At 37.9% G+C, this 16,952-nt stretch overlaps 1 protein-coding gene across 1 annotated transcript in view; it reads right to left on the reverse strand.

Annotated features, from left to right (window-relative positions):
* Positions 1-16,952, reverse strand: part of CC2D2B (coiled-coil and C2 domain containing 2B) — a gene marked incomplete at its 3' end in the record, with an annotated part of 111,545 nt that overhangs the window by 44,340 nt on the left and 50,253 nt on the right. Inside the window, exons 16-19 of the mRNA XM_080823286.1 lie at positions 14,490-14,640; positions 13,138-13,285; positions 7,785-7,923; positions 6,439-6,642 (exon numbers count right to left, since the gene is read on the reverse strand). Of these exons, the coding sequence (XP_080679412.1) occupies positions 6,439-6,642; positions 7,785-7,923; positions 13,138-13,285; positions 14,490-14,640 (642 nt within the window). The remainder of the gene's footprint in view (positions 1-6,438; positions 6,643-7,784; positions 7,924-13,137; positions 13,286-14,489; positions 14,641-16,952) is intronic.

Below are 16,952 nucleotides of genomic sequence, written 5' to 3' on the forward strand. Positions count from 1 at the left end.
TTAAAAAGTGTAAAAAAATTAAAATAACATAATGTTGAAAAAATTATGATTGACAAAAAATTATGAAAAAATGTGAAAATGACTGCAAAGTATTCTTTATGTGTGTATTTACCTGGAAAGCACTGGGAAGTAGTATAGTATCAATAGCTTTAATGTTTAACTTCTAACTTTATTTTTTTTTTAAGATATCTCCACACCCAATGTGGAACTTGAACTCACAACCCCAAGATCAAGAGTTGCACTCTCCACCAACTGAACCAGCCAGGTGCCCCTTAACTTCTAACCTTAAAAGTTAATCAATAACTTTAATTTTACATCCAGCAGTTGGTATAAGATTATTTGTCAGGCTGCTTCATCTATATAATTCAGAATAAATCTGCACCTGTTATATCTGCATTTGTGGGATACATCCCTAATGCACATGGAGACTGTCTTACATTATGGATAATATTAAAAACTACACAAAAGTAATGAAGTAGATACTTTAGAACTTTCAGCCACGTTACAACAAGCATTCTTTTATCTGAAAGTAATTTATTTGTTCTTCCAATTATCTGCAAGAAATCTTGAATTTAACTCTGTTGACAAGTAACAACTTTTACTTAAAGATAAATTAATATTTCCTACCACTTTACTCTTTAAAGTATTAATTTATAGGAGCTACTTAAATATTATAATATCTAGATATTAACTTTTTGTTATATGTGTTGCAAATGTATTGGCTTAATCTGTAGGGTTTTAACTTTAATAACAAATTAATCTTTTTTAAAAATTTATACTTTTTGGGTTTTAAGAAATACTTTCTTACCCCAAGATTATCTATTTAAAGTTTTGCTTTTTGGGACGCCTGGGTGGCTCAGTTGGTTAAGCGGCTGCCTTCGGCTCGTGTCATGATCCGGGGTCTTGGGATTGAGTCCCACATCGGGCTCCTTGCTCAGCAGGGAGCCTGCTTCTCCCTCTGCCTCTGCCTGCCCCTCTGTCTGCCTGTGCTCACTCTCTCTGACAAATGAATAAATAAAAAATTTAAAAAAAAAGTTCATAAAGTTTTGCTTTTCACATGTAATCCTTTTCTTATTAAGCTTTTTATTTTAAATCTAGCATAATTAATATAATTCACATGTAGTCTTCATTACACATGGTATTTATTGCTTTTATGAGGTTTGAATTTAATTTTATTTCATTCTAAACAGATGACCAGAACCACTTAACAGATAGTTGATTCTTTTTTTTTTTAAGATTTTTTTTTTAAATTTAAGGATTGTATTTATTTATTTGTTAGAGAGAGATAGGGAGAGCGAGCACAAGCAGGGGGAGCAGCAGGCAGAGGTAGAAGTAGGCTCCTGGCTAAGCAGGGAGGCCCCTGCAAGACTTGATCCCAGGACTCCAGGATCATGACCGGAGCTAAAGGCAGACACTTAACAAAGTGAGCCACCCAGGAGTTCCTTTTCAAAGATTTTTTTATTTATTCATTTGAGAAAGAGTAAGCGAGAGCATGAGCAGTGGGGAGGTGCAGAGGGACAGGGAGAAGCAGACTCCCTGCTGAGCAGAGAACCTGACTTCAGGGCTCAATCCCAGGACCCTGAGATCATGACCTGAATCAAAGGCAGCTGCTTAACCCACTGAGCTACCCAGGTGCCCCAAAAGTCCATTCTTTTCCAACTTATATGTAATGATACTTATCAAACATAAAGTTTCTACATATGCACAAGTCTGTTTTGAGGCCCTCTGTTCTATTTCACTGGTTTGGAATTGCATGACTACATTTACAAAATAATTTGGGAAAGACTGGCATCCTACAAAGCTGGCACCTTACAACTTCCTATCAGTGAACATTTACTCAAATTTCTTTTTTACATCATTCAAAATGTTTTATAATTTCCTCCATTAGGTCCTTGCCAGCTAGTTGTCCCACATTTCAAATTTGATTGTTTCCTTGTGGTGCCATTTAACTTGTTTCTCTATTCCTCATACTTCTTGTAAACAAATTAACCTGAAGTCTTAATTTGATCAGATTACACATCCGTGGCAAGGATATTTCATACATAATGTTGTATATTTCATGCTGTATCATATAAGGGGCAATAATGTCTGGATGTCTTTTATAAGTGTATTAGTTTTCTCTTCCCGCTATAACAAATTATCACAAATTAAATTGCTTCAAACAACACAAATTTAGTATCTCACAGTTCTGTAGGTGAGAAGTTCCGGTTGTGTCAGCTGGTTTCTCTGTGCCGGGTTTCGGGTTTCGCAAGGCTGATGACAGATTGTAGGCCTGCTAGGTTCTTATCAGGAAGGTCTGGGAAGGATCTTTTCCCAAGCTCATTGACGTTGTGAGCAGAATCCAGTACCCTGCCGCTGTGTGACTGAGGTCCCCTTCCCTTGCCGCCATCAGGTAGAGCCTGCTCTTAGCTCCAGGCACCTCTCACCAGGCTTTGCAGGTGGTCCTCTAAGTCTCAGAGTCAGCAACTACATGTTGAATCCTTCTCATGACAAATCTGATTTCTCTTGCTGCAGCTTTTGCTCCCAGTTGGAAAAATTTCTCTACTTTTAAAGACCCACTATAATTAGATTAGGTCCCACCCAGATAATCCAGGGTAATGTCCCTATTTTAAACAATGTAATAGAAAGTATTCACAGGTTCCATGGATTAGGGAGTGGACATCTTTAGTGGGGGGCCATTATTCTGTCTACCACTATTAATAAGATTAAGCTGGATCACTGAGTCCGGATGGTGACAGCTAGGTATCTCCATTGTAGAGGTAAAGTGTTCCTTTTGCAATAAAAAAGTTGTCATTTTAAATATGGATATTATATTCAACAAATTTACTAGTTGTGACAGTTTGCTGTAGTTTCTCTTATGTTTTCCATGTAGACAAATATATTTTCTGCAAACAAGGGCAGTTTGTCTTTTCTAATTTTCTTCTTTCTCTCTTAAAGCATTGGGTCTTACTGGTAGAGATGATAGTGGGCATCCTTATGTTGTTCAGACTAATGGGAAAACTGATGTCTATCCACTAAGTATAATGTTTGTATAGAAGTCTATGAGAAACAGATTTCTGATCGTGAGCCATACAATTAATAGGGTATTGATTCACAGTCAGGGGCGGGGGTGGCGGTATAAGGAATAGGTTTTCCAGAATGCTGAAAAACTAGAGACAGACAATTTGTTCTGGGACACTTGGGTACTGGCTCTATTTCTTTCTTTTTCTTTTTTTTTTTTTTTTTAAGATTTTATTTATTTATTTGACAGACAGAGATCACAAATAGGCTGACAGGCAGGCAGAGAGAGAGGAACGGGAGCAGGCTCCCCGCTGAGCAGAGAGCCCGATGCGGGGCTCCATCCCAGGACCCTGGGTTCATGACCTGAGCCAATGGCAGAGGCTTTAACCCACTGAGCCACCCAGGTGCCCCTCTATTTCTTTTCTTGAAGGATAATATGGCCTTAGTGACCAAGAGCCCCAGGAGTACAATGTTTGTAAACATTCCCTTAAATGGAAGTGCATTTACCAGCAAGTGTTAATTCCCCTGGAGCAGTTAGGTAAACCTTGCCTATTATGTACAAGGGATTTTTGTTTATTTGATTTTTTTTGTTGTTGTTGTTGTTTCAATTTGTTTTGTTAACGCGGGCAAAACTCCACTTTGTGTGGACATGTCACAAGAAGCTTATTCCCCATTAGGGTAGCAAAGTTCAGGAAAAACCAGCAACAAAATTGGTTGCAGCTCCCTCGTCCTGTGTTCTGCTCTGCTTTCTGTGTTTCTGCATTACTGGCTAATTAAATCTGAGACTCAATGTAATCATCCAGTGGGTATATAGGTGGTCCCTTCTTGTCTCTCCTCCCACCCTCTCAATTCCACGATTTAGAAGAAGCACTTCTTTCAATGCAGTTCACATCATCAGAAAAAAACAAAAATGTTTTAACATTCTTAATCAGTTTAAAGAAGTTATCTTCTAAGGAAACAATCAACAAAATTAAAAGGCAACCTAAGAAATGGGAGACAATATTTGTAAATGACATATCCAGTAAAGGGTTAGTATCCAAAATATATAAAGAACTTACCAAACTCAACACCTCCCCCTGCAAAATCCAATTAAAAAATGGGCAGAAGACATGAACAGACATTTCTCCAAAGAAACATACAGATGGCCAACAGACACATGAAAAGATGCTCATCATCACTTCCATCAGGGAAATGCGAATCACAACTACAATCAAATAGCACCTCGCACCTGTCAGAATGGCTAAGACCAATAACAGAATAACAACAGGTGTTGGCAAGAATGTGGAGAGAGGGAACTCTCTTGCACTGTTGGTGGGAATGCAAACTGGTGCAGCCACTGTGGAAAACAGTATGGAGGTCCCTCAAAAAGTTAAAAATAGGAATACCCTATGATCCAGCAATTGCACTACTGGGTATTTACCCAAAGAATTAAAAAACACTAATTCAAAAGGCTACATGCACCCCTATGCATTATTTACAATAGCCAAGATACGGAAGCAGCCCATGTACCCGTCAATCAAAGAATGGGTAAATATGGGGTATATGTACACAATGAAATATTATTCAGCCATAAAAAGAATTAAATCTTTCCATTTGCAACAAGATGGATGGAGCTAGAGAGTATTATGCTAAATGAAATAAGAGAAAGACAAATAGCACATGATTTCACTCATATGTAGAATTTAAGAAACAAAACAAGCTAAGGGGAAAAAGAGAGAGAGAGAGAGAAACCAAGAAACAGACTCTTAACTATAGAGAACAACTTGATGGTTGCCAGAGAAGGGGGTGGGGGAGGGTGGGTGAAATAGGTGATAGAGATGAACAGTGCACTTGTCATGAGCACTGGGTATTGCATGGAACTGCTCAATCACTATATTGTACATCTGAAACGAATATAACACTGCATGTTAGCTAACTGGAATTAAAATAAAAACTAAAAAAAGAAAAAATTCCCTTTTAATTCTAATATACTAAGAGCTTTCATCATGAATGAGCACTGATTTTATTAAATGCCTTCTGGGCATTTATTAAGAGAAGCATATTTTTCCTTCCTTAATCCTGTTAACATGGTAATTTATATTAATAGATTCCCAAATTAAATTAGCTTTGTTATGTGAAAACAAACCCTCTTGGATTATAAAGTATAATTATATATTTATATACAACACATTGCTTATCAATTTGCTGAAATTTTATTAGTAATTTTACAACTATGGTCATAAGTAAAATCCAAAATGATCATTTCCTGTCCTCCTTGCTCCATTTTGGTATGAGAGTTATATCAGACTCAGAAAATGAGTAGGATTACTTTCCCTGCTTTTCTGTTCTCTGAATAGTTCAAATAAGATAAGGAAAGCTCTAGAGCACCTGGGTGGCTCAGTGGGTTAAGCCTCTGCCTTTGGCTTGGGTCCTGGTCTTGGGGTCCCAGGATCGAGCCCCGCATCAGGCTCTCTGCTCGGCGGGGGAGCCTGTTTCCCCACCATCCCCTCTGCCTTCCTCTCTGCCTACTTGTGATCTCTCTCTCTCTGTCAAATAAATGAATAAAATCTTTAAAAAAAAAAAAAGATAAGGAAAGCTCCTAGTTTCAAGAGCAGGAACAGTTCCTCTTTTATGAGGTTATATTCCCGATTATCCTGAGCCTTGTGCTCTGCCTGTCACAGTTTATGGAAGTGTAGAAGTAAACCCAATCACTGAGAGAAGCAGCAGGAGGAAACGGAGTAACTTTCTAGCTATTCTAAGCTATTCTAAGGCCTTCCCACTATAGTTTGCTAACTGAAGTTCCTAAGGTCTCAGAACAGGAGATTGACCATAATTAAACCTGAAGCCAAATACCAATTGGTCAGTTTGGGATTACATATATTTCTACTCACTCTTGTTTGTGAAAGTCATGAATTATCTGCAAATCCTATCGTTATACGATGATAACAGTCAAATGTACTGACTGGTGGTGCTAAAATATTGTCATTGAAAAATCATTAATTTGCATTTCCCCTTTTACCTCTGAGCCACACCAAAGAGAGTCTCCAGACAGTCCATTTGGTTCAGAATATGAATGTCCTTGAGTTTTAAATGTAATGAGTCCTATATAGTTTTGTTTGTGTATCTTCTAAGTTAAGGTATACAAGCTAAAGGATGGCTGTGTGGCAACAACAAAAACAAACACACACTATTTTTTAAAACGACTTTTATTTAATATTAAGTGGCTTATTGCAATTTACTTTCAGTCCAGAATAAAATGAAGACAAATATCAAAGAGTTTATCCATGTTTTTCTTATAGATAATAACAAAATTTAAATAAGTCTATTATAACCTATTTTTAAAATAGGTTTTTAATATAAACTTATTTGTTAAAAAAGAGAAAAAATTAAGATAGATTTAAAGCAGCAAAAATATTAATTTATCATACAATAAACAATATTCAAATAGAAATCACATACCTGGAAGACTAAATCTGGAATATCCTTGTCGTAAAGGGGTATTTGCTGCAGAAGGAAAATGTCTAACTGACCGGCATTTCTAAGTTGCAATAGCTGGAAACGTTTACTCTTTCTCATTTCTCCTTCAGAAACAAAGTTAAATTCATCTTGCAACTGTTCCAGACGAAAATATTTTGGAATGTCCTGTCCTTTATGTTTCATGTACTATAAAACATAAATAATAGAGTCTTTACTTAAAATATTAATTTTTTAAAATTTGAGAATCATTTCAAAACACTTTTTTCCCTTCAACTGCTAGATGTTAGAGTTGCCAGATATGAAGGAAATGGAGAAATGACTCTATACAGAGACAGAATCTGGGAAAAAAAAAAAAAAAAAGAAAAGAAAAAAATAGAATCCAACCTCCATGGCTTGCCAACCTTTTCCTGGTCATGACTGAAATGAAAAATGAGAATATTTATATTGCACACTGTGTTAAAGATGAGACCTATTCATATCTGTTTGTCATAAATGCTGAGAAAGGATCAATATTTCTGTATACCTGTAATCAACAGAGCACCTTAGCTGGGAAGCTCTGATCTAGGGAAGCTTAAGTGCAATAATCTATGCATTGTTTTACTCAATAAATGCAAATGTGCAGACATGGTCCATGCAGGGAAAAGTGCTAGCTATCAAAGATTTATTCGCTGTAGTTCTACAAGGAAAGATAAAACACAGAATGAAAAACTACAGTAAAAGGCAGAATGATATCAGAGTCATAGAAGTTATAAAGAGAAAGAAAAAGTTAACAGGAGGGAATGGAAAGAAGTGCCCATATCTAACTGAGGTTATCAGTGGAACCTTCATCAGACTTGCATGGTAGGTAAGATAGCCACCTAGGGTGCCCTTCTAGGCAGAGGGAATGACATGAATAAACACATGAAGAATGCATGTTTGAGGCATACAGAGCAGTTCAGGTGGTTATAAGAAAGGATAGAAGCAGTGAACAGAGTCTTTGAGGGTAAGAGTGTGTCTATAGATCATCTTTATAGCCCTGGCATCTAGAATACTATGGGTACTCAGTAGTTGTACAAGAGATGCTTGCCTGAAGGTTATCCTATAGGATGTACTGCAGGCTGCAAAGCAATGGCAGAGTACCAACCATCAGGCCTAAGTAGCAATTATTTCAGTTGTTGAATTTCTAACTGTCTTTACAATACTGTAAAACTGGTTGAAAATCGGATCTGTCCTCTAAGTTATCTTTATATGCCTCCTGGTGCCTAGAAAAATATACAGCAAACTATGAAGTATAAGGGGGTAGAGCTTAGGAAATAGAATATATGGTATTGATACTTGCTATAACTTACCATAATAAATTCCATTAAATCAGAATATTCTGGATTATTTGGATCAATTTTTACTTCATTTGCCCACTCAAAAAGCTTCTGTGTATTAATGAGCCATGGAATTCCAGGAACCCCTCTTGCATCTACATTTCTTAACACACTAACAGAGAAAAATACCTTGTGAATATAAGCAAAATTACAAATAGGTGAAGTGTGAGTATTCTTCTTTTCTTTAATTCCTATTTCTGTCCTTATATTTGAACTCTTTTGGTATCTTTGTCACAAGAGATCTCTCGGGCCTGAGATCTGATTTCTTAAACCATCATGTAAGAAATATTCCTTTTCATAGGAAGAGTGCTAGCCCAGGTCACAAAGGCTGAGGCAAAGCTTACATGTTAATTAATACCTTAGGGAGAGAAACTTTTCCAGTTACAGCCTTAAAAGTAAAAAGTTATGATTGGATTTCAATGTACTCCCATGATTTCTTCCTCAGGGAGAGTAATAAAGACCTCAGCACATCTCCTGCCTTTGCTACAATAATTCCTCCAGCCACCCGTATAGGTGTTCAGCTGTGCGCTATGCCAAAATCCCTTTTTCCCCTGTACTCCCTTCTCCACAACCAAATGCCAAGCAAGTAACACAATTCAGTAGCATTAAGTATACTCACAGTGTTGTACAACCACTGTCACTATTTCCAGAATTTTTATCATTCCAAAAAGAAACTGTTAAACAACTCCCCATTCCTCTCTACTCCCAACTACTGGCTTTCTGTCTCTATGAATTAAGGAAAAAAAAAAAGGTAAGGTTATTAGGGAGGAAAGACAGACCATCTACAAAACACCAACATGGCGACGTTTAAATAAGAATAATAAATCCCAGAAGATTATGCAATCATAGCTTCAAAGTGTCAAGGGGAAAATAAGTATCAACCTCAGATTTTATACCCAAACTATTATTCAAGAATGAGGACAAAATAAAGATATTTTCAGATACACAAAAACTAAATAAATTTGCTAGCCACAGAAACTGACTGAAAGAATTAGTAAAGGTGCAGATTTTCATCAAGAAAAGTACATGTAGAATGAAGGTGTGGAAGATAAAGAGGTGCAAACACAAAAAGTCAATTAACCATGTCAGAAAATTTCATTAACTAGAGAGCATAAGAAAAACTCCTATATTTTAAAAATGTGTTAAGTGAAAACTCTGGACTATAATCACTGAGATTTGAGAAGTGTGCTCAATGTGATATTAAAGTATTCCAAGATCTTTTGGTTTACTGCTTCATTTCCAGCTCATTAATGAATGAATAAGTGAATGAGTAATTCAGAAAGTACATGAATACTTTCATTCAGATCTCCCTGCTCCAAAGGAGAACTCCATGCTCTGACACCCACAAGTCAGCCTTGCCTTTTGGAGCACCCATCCGAGGCTCCTGGAACCTCTGCTCAACACCAGCCCTTGAGTGCCCAAAACTGTAGAGCAGAGTTCTGGAACCAACCACTTTGATCACAGATGTCCCCATTGTAAAGTTTTACTTCAAGTTAACTTCTTCTTCTACTTCTGTTTAAGATTTTATTTATTTATTTGACAGAGAGGGAAAGAGCACAAGCAGGGGGAGCAGCAGAGAGAGGGAGAGGGAGAAGCAGGCTCCCTGCCAAGCAGAGAGCCTGATGCGAGACTCCATCCCAGTGATGAGGGACCAGAAGACTGGCTGAGGACAAAGCAAAGTCTGACACCCTGCAACCTTCCTCCACTCCCACTCCTGGGTGGCACATAGGTGACATTCTTTAGGCTTCTCCCAGCTATCTTAATGTTAATACCTTGCTAAGAAGGGGAAAATGACCCTGCCAATGGCAAGGCCTCTGGTATCAGGTATCTTGTAGGTCCTCTTTAGCATATGAAAGTTCTATTGAAACCTCCCTTTTTCCTTATCTCCCCCAAACCCATCGTACAGAACCTGCCACCCCTCACAATCCTGGGGCAGCAGCTCTTTCTGTCCATGGGTCCTGTCCCGTGCTTTAATAAATCACCATTTTGCACCAAAGATGTCTCAAGAATTCTTTCTTGGTCATGGGCTCTGGACTTCACCACAATAAACCTCACCTACATCACCAGGACCCTGGGATCATGACCCCAGCCGAAGGCAGACGCTCAACCCACTGAGCCAACCAGGCATCCCCAAGCTAACTTCTTTAGAGAGTACTCTGGACTTTGAAACCTCTTGCAATTCACTGCCTCTTGAAATCTGTCATCTGTTCCAATCTTTAACAGAACTGCTTTTTATCTTTTGTAAACCTGAGTTCCCAAGTAAGTGGAACTGCTAACTGCAGCATCATAGAAGCCATGAGAGAAAAGACTTCAAGAAGCAAAATGATGAGGACAGGCCGGTGACTATGGCCAGAAGGTCACTGGTAGTGTTCAGGAATAAATGGGTTGAGTTAGGGAAGGAACGTGTGAATGAAAAATGGAGGCCTTGTACACAGATCAGTAGACTACACAAACGAGGACTTGGACAGAAAAAACAGCCAAGACAGGTTTTCAGGGATTAATCAAATGCTTGGGTTTTTCTTTGTTTTTAAAACAAAGAAGACTTCTTGAATGTAAAAGACTGACATCTTAGGGAAATGGAAGAGTTAAAGATAACGTAAGAAAAGGATATAGATATGTCATCAGGATCCAACAGGAGACAAAGGAAAGTTCCAAATTACCTATATACAAGTTAGCTTTAGAGTAAGAAGAATAAATATTTGACTCCAAAAAGGAAAAAAAAAAAAAAAAGAATAGTATAAGGAGGCAAAGACTGGGAATAGCCCCAGTGGGGATGATGCTAGGGAAAAACGAAGAAATACAAGCATAGAGTATTAAAATCTTATTCACTACCTCCAAAATGGATTACCTTTATTAACTGTCCACTTTTCTCTAAAATGCTATTATTCAGGTCTCTAAGAAGATGACCTTGTTTCCTTAGCAAAACAAGGACATCATCAAAATTACATTCCTGTCTATACTGCAATTTCCGTTTCCTTCTCTGATTTGAAGAGATTTCCTCTTCTCTAGAGCCAAGCTATCACTTATACTCTGGTTCAATATCTTCTTGACTCTGAAGGATCACATACTCTTCCTAATACATTCTGGCTCTTTTTCTATGGATTTCATCATTTATTCTAAGAAGATAAAAATTGTCCCAATTTTCAAGAAAAACTTATACTTTGATTCTATTGTCTTATTTTAAAGCCTCTTTTCAAAACTTAAAACTTCAGTTTTAAAAATAAGAAAGGAGTAGGGAGAGAGTGGTGGGGTTATGGACATTGCGGGGCAGGGGTATGTGTTATGGTGAGTCCTGTTGTTGGGTCCATGGTCAAAGGAACAAGACTGATAAAAAGCGAAGGTCAAGCAAAGCTTTATTTCGTGCCAAGCACTGAGAATCAAACCGACCGGTCTGGGTCGCCTCTTACAGAAAGGGCGACCCCTCCCTGCCTTGCTGACTAACTTTTATGGAGCAAAGGCCATGTGGTTGAGCCTGGCCACACACAGGTGGCCAATGAGATTGTAACACACAGAGAAAGCTGCACAATCATGCTAGGTCACACACAGGTGGCCAACTGAATTACAATTTACCCCATAGTAGCTATTTGAACTAGCCTATCACCTTGGTCAGGACTGGCGCCCAAAAGGTGGGGCCCACACTCCTTGGTAGCTAGGGAGACAGTATGCGTGCTTAATTAATTGATGTCTCCAACTGGCCCAACTCATCCCTGCATTCGGGCTCTTTACCTCCACATGACCTGACCCGCCCTTGTATTTGGGTTCTGTTATCAGGGACTGGTGGACCATATTCTACTGGTTTCCAGACTTGCGTTTAAGTAAGTTCCCCTGGGGGGGGGGCAGGGTCAGTTTAAGTTTTACTGCATAAACAACAAAATCAACGTTTAACCTAACCGGATGGAATTGCTCTGGCTAAATAGGCCCTTACACTGTGAAGTGTGTAAACCTGGCAATTCACAGACCTGTACCCCTGGGACTAATAATACATTATATGTTTATAAAAAAATTAAAAAATTATAAAAAAAATAAAAATAAAATAAAAAAGGAAAATAATCCACATCCACGACCTCAGCCTTCTCAACAACAGTTGCTGAGTGCTACTGACACTTTGTTTGTTTTCCCCTAAAACTATTCCCAAGAAAATCATTTATGAACTCTTACTATGACTCTGGACATATGCCACTGACTTTATACATAGTGTTCTCACTCTTATTTATAAAACAGTCTCTAATTTCAGTTGTGATTTCCTGTTTAATCCAAGTTATTTATAGCAATGTTTTAAATTTAAAAAAAATATATTTTAAAAATACTTTTTTTTAGAGCAGTTTCAGATTCAGAGCAAGACTGATCAGAAAGTGCACAGTTTCCTTATGTCCCCTCCCCCCCAAAACATGCAATCTCCTCTACCATCAATATCTTGTACCAGAATTATAATTTATTACATTTATTGCAATAAAAAAGTTGCATTTGTTACAATCAATGACTGACACATCATTTTATCACTAAAGGTCCATAGTTTACATTAGGCTTTACTCTTGGTGATGTACACTCTTATGTGTTTTGACAAAATGTAATGACATTTATCTACAATTATAGTATCATACAGACAGGAGTTTCACTGCCCTAAAAATCGTGTGTGCCCTGCCTATCCATCCTTGTTTCTTCCTAATGTCTGGCAACTACTGATGTTTTACTGTTCCCATAGTTCTGACTTTTCCATAGTGTCATATAGTTGGGTATAACAATGTTTTAAAAAAATATATATGTGTTTAGATCGGGAGGAGGGAACGTCTTTCTGTTATCATCATTTTGAAATAAGGGAATCTACTTGGCTTTTTATATTTACTGTTTTATTCAAACACAGCTCAATATATAAAGCAATATTACCTTTTTATAGATTTTTTATTGTAGTTAATTCTAGTAATTCCACTTGTGGTATGATCTGGATATTAACCCCAATTTCTCTAAGAAGTCCTAGGGCATAGAATAAGATTTCTAGGATTTTTCTTCTAGCAAACTGATAATACACAAATGATTCTTTCATAATCCAGAAAGGTTGGGATATACCAAGGATCCAGAGATAAAATCCTTGGGGGTCTTGGCCTCTGCCTGCAAGAGGTATGGAACGGCCTCTCCCATCATCCATATAACTATAAACCTAAGCATTAAAGAGATACATTCACTTACATATGAATCCAAATAAAAATAAGTAGTCCAAATAAACTAGACTACTCTTGCCACTGCTAGAGTTTTCTCTTTTACAGACACAGGTTCTGTGTGATGCTTTGTTGAGGAATGGCATTATTTGTCAAGCATAAAAGTTTATTACCTGCAGTAAGCAGATCTTAGTGACTGTGACATGGGTGTCAGAGGAATACCATTTTCGTCTAAAGCCCACGATAGGGAGTAGCTCAGTTTTCCTGATGTCAAAAGACAAATTTCTTCAGTTCCATTTCCCTCAAGAAGAAAAGGCACATCTGTTTATAAAAAGTATTAGAACATGAATTTTTATTAAAGCATAGAGTGTGACACTGTAGATTCCGCCCCCACCCCCACCCCCGCCGATTTACTTGTGGAACCCCAGGCTGTTCTGTAGTGACATCAGGCTCTAATCTTAGAACCCTCCCTCATTTTCCATCAAAGGTACCTCAAGGCAGACTACTTCAAACAGACTACAAAACAGAGAGGAAAATATTGATCTGAAGACCTAGGGATGAGCCCCTCTATTATCCTCTTCTTACTACTAGAAGCATCGTTAACCATTCTTTCTGGAAGTGGCTTCCAGCAGGAAAGGACAGCTGGCCACAGAACTAGAGGCCAGCTACTACTCTGTCCCCTTTCCCTACAGTCCTGAGTCTTCCCCCTCTACCCATTTTCTTTCTCATTCTCCAGAGAGCTTAACAATACTCCTTGAAACTTCTTCTGAGTTCCTGGTGCTCCCTAAATTTTTTGCCCTAAGTCTTTTCTCCTGGGTTCCCACAACCCTATTTTCTCACTTCAGCTGGACTCTAAGCAACTACATTCCTTTCTTATTCCTGTCCTTCCCAGGCTTTTTTGCCTGCTTATTTCCTTCTCTCTCCTCACTGCTCACTTCTTCATTCTTCCCTTCCACTTGTTCATACACAAGAAGCTGTGAAACTCCTAGCTAGGAAGGTGAAAGAAGGCATCTGGGGGAGAGTGAGAGGAATGGTGGTGTTCTCACAGACATGCTGACTTATATTTCATTGCATGAGGAGTGAAATCAATTGAAAAACAAGTGAACAGAAATATCCCTTCATCCTTCTCTCCTTTTCTCACTCCATCTCTACTTTCCTTCTCTATTCAGCTCAAGGATGCATCAACAGGTCCCGGAGGATCTTTAGGCTTTGCTGAAGGAGAGGCAGAAGCAGAGCGGTCTCTCCACTCAGGAGCAGAGCTCCTGTTCCAGAGAGTGTACTGCTCTTGTCTCAGGTAATCTAGGAAAAGCACAGTTGCCAATTCCAAATTCTAGATTTTTCAAAGATCTGATTCAAGACAGTTTTAAAAATGTTAGTTTAACATCTGAAAGGAGAACTTAATACACTTTAAAGCTAATACTGCAAACAGAGCACTCTTGACTCACATAAATGACCCAGAGTTAGGTAGGATATAGAACTCATGAAGAGAATGAAAGTGGGAGGGGGACATGTTAAATAAACTTACTGCTTCCTACTTCTCCACATGCAGGTATGACCAGCTCATCAGAGCTAAATTCTACATATTCCAAAACAGTTTTACTTTTCAACTCTGTGTTGTTAGGTAAAGGTAAATATAGTTTTGCCAGTAAACTTGTTCTTTTACTTATCTCATAAACCTAAATATAAAAGAAACAACTGATGGCTCATTGAAAGTACAAAATGGGGGGCGGGGAGCTAAAATGAGAACCCTCATTTTTATTCTTTTTAAAAAATACTAGCATATAAAATAGGTATTTCTGTAGAGCATTACATCCATATGATTATGAGAAAGGAGATAATCATAAGTCCTTAAAAATAATGCCTTTTACTCGTTTCAGAGAAAATGAGTTGAATTAAAGGATTACAAAGAGAGTTCTGAGCATAGAGGTACATATAACATAATACTCAAAAAACTTACTTTTGCATAGCACTTTTAAAGTTCTTTATCTCATTTAAGCCTGATAAAAATGATTAGGAAATAGGCATTACTTTTCCAATTTTATAAATGCAGCAATGGAGTCTCTATATGAAACTATATTAGTTTTTATTATAAATGGTAGAAATTCAGGTTGAATTGCTTAGGAAAAGGGAGATTCACTGGTTCATAGAATCAGAGGACAAGTTAAACAAACTGTGGGAGGTAGGGGAGGGAGAAAGAGTCGCAGAAGAAGGAGTAAGGGAGGGGTTGAGTAGACAGCTCCATAGATGTCCACTGGGTACTAAACCCAGGTCTTCTGATTCTGTATGCTGTCCTTTCTACTACCATTCCATCACTGCCATAACTATAAACCTAATTTTTAAAAAGATTTTATTTATTTATTTGAGAGACAACGTGAGAGGGGAGAGGATCAGAGGGAGAAGCAGACTCCCCGGGGATCTGGGAGCCTGACACAGACTCGATCCCGGGAACCTGAGCTAAAGGCAGTGGCTTAACCAACTGAGCCACCCAGATGCCCAGACATAATTTTTTTTTTTTAAACAAAAATCTTATTTTGACCTATACTGTGTTGTCAGTATTTGGGAAAATAGTGACATGCTCAAAGAAGAAGAAAATCAAGGAGGAAAAAAAATGCTTCCTGAAAGGTAAGAATGTGTCACTCAAAAGGATGGCTAATTAACCAAAAAAGCAGAGTAAAAGGAAAGTCAAAGAAGCAAATATTTTTTCTGCTCATCTAGATATTGTCCCTGCAAGAGTGACTAGAAGTCAGCACACTAGTTCCTTGACAAAGGCATCCCTAACACAGAAAGGTATGTAGGGGTTATAGCTAATGGGCTTACAGCCTGTTCAGGCCTCTGAAAGAAATTTCCTACTGCAAATCAGTAAACTGGGTAAGTGAAAAGAGGCATAACTATACTGATAACTATATTCAAACATTACACTGGCATTTTTTATTTTACAGATCAGCCTTGTGAATTGTTTAGGGGATATAGACATATTCTTATGGACTGTCAAATCCAGTTTCTGGGACTGCAGGGCTGGAGGCCAGACCCTGGATAGTAAAGGTGAAGGTAAGAGAATTCCACCTTCATGAGTGAAGTCTCCTGGGAGAGCCTTGTCCCCTGAGGGCAGCTCTTAAAATCACTGTGTGGCTAGGATGGAGTGTCAAGAATGAAGATGGGCCTTGTAAGTGGGAGAACCAGAATGTTCAAAAGCTCAGAAGTAGGAAATTGCAAGGATGTATGGGGGAAAAAACCCAAGCAGTTTAGTTTGGCTAAAGTGAAAAATGAATAAAGGGAATGATAAGAAGTAAATTCAAAATGTGGGTCAGAATCTGTTAGGTTAGGCCATATAGATTTATTTTGCAACATTTTCAGTTGCTCATGGTGCACTTTAATCCCAGCTAGATTCCTTTCTTTCCCTGCTTCTTAGTTTGCTAAGATCATGTTCTAAGATGTAGGATGATGAAGAATTTGAAATACACATTTATCTACTTGGGGGTGGAGGCAAGTTTTATACTTCAACTGGCTAGATTATTCACAATTTATTTTAGGTACAGTTGGAAACTATATTCAGTGTATTTTTTAAATAGAAGTTTCAACAGAGGTACATTTTAAGATGACAGAAACCTGACGTATAGATGAACAAAATGAATGTAGCCCCTCATCGGGGATAGAAAAAAATTATTTTAGGTATTGTAAAAATACCTTTGATTTAGATTTATAATCATAATTCTCTCCCTACTCCCCAAAGCTCACTCGATGCTCACATACAAAAATCTTTATTCCCTCCTAACTTTCCTTTCAGGTGTAGTTGCAAGTTTAACCCCTATGTTAGCCATCAAGACTTCTTATCTAGACTACTTTAATGTTTCTAATTTTTTCCCACTGTCCTATTTTAGTCTCCATTTAGTGCAGGGGTTCTTAGGCTGGGTCTTTGGACAGGGATCAGGAGTCTTTTGTGTGTATGTTCTTTCATCAGATTCTAAAAGGGATCCAAAACATAAACAGA

This window comes from Martes martes (assembly GCF_963455335.1).
Source record: "Martes martes genome assembly, chromosome: 14".
Taxonomy (NCBI): Eukaryota; Metazoa; Chordata; class Mammalia; order Carnivora; family Mustelidae; genus Martes; species Martes martes.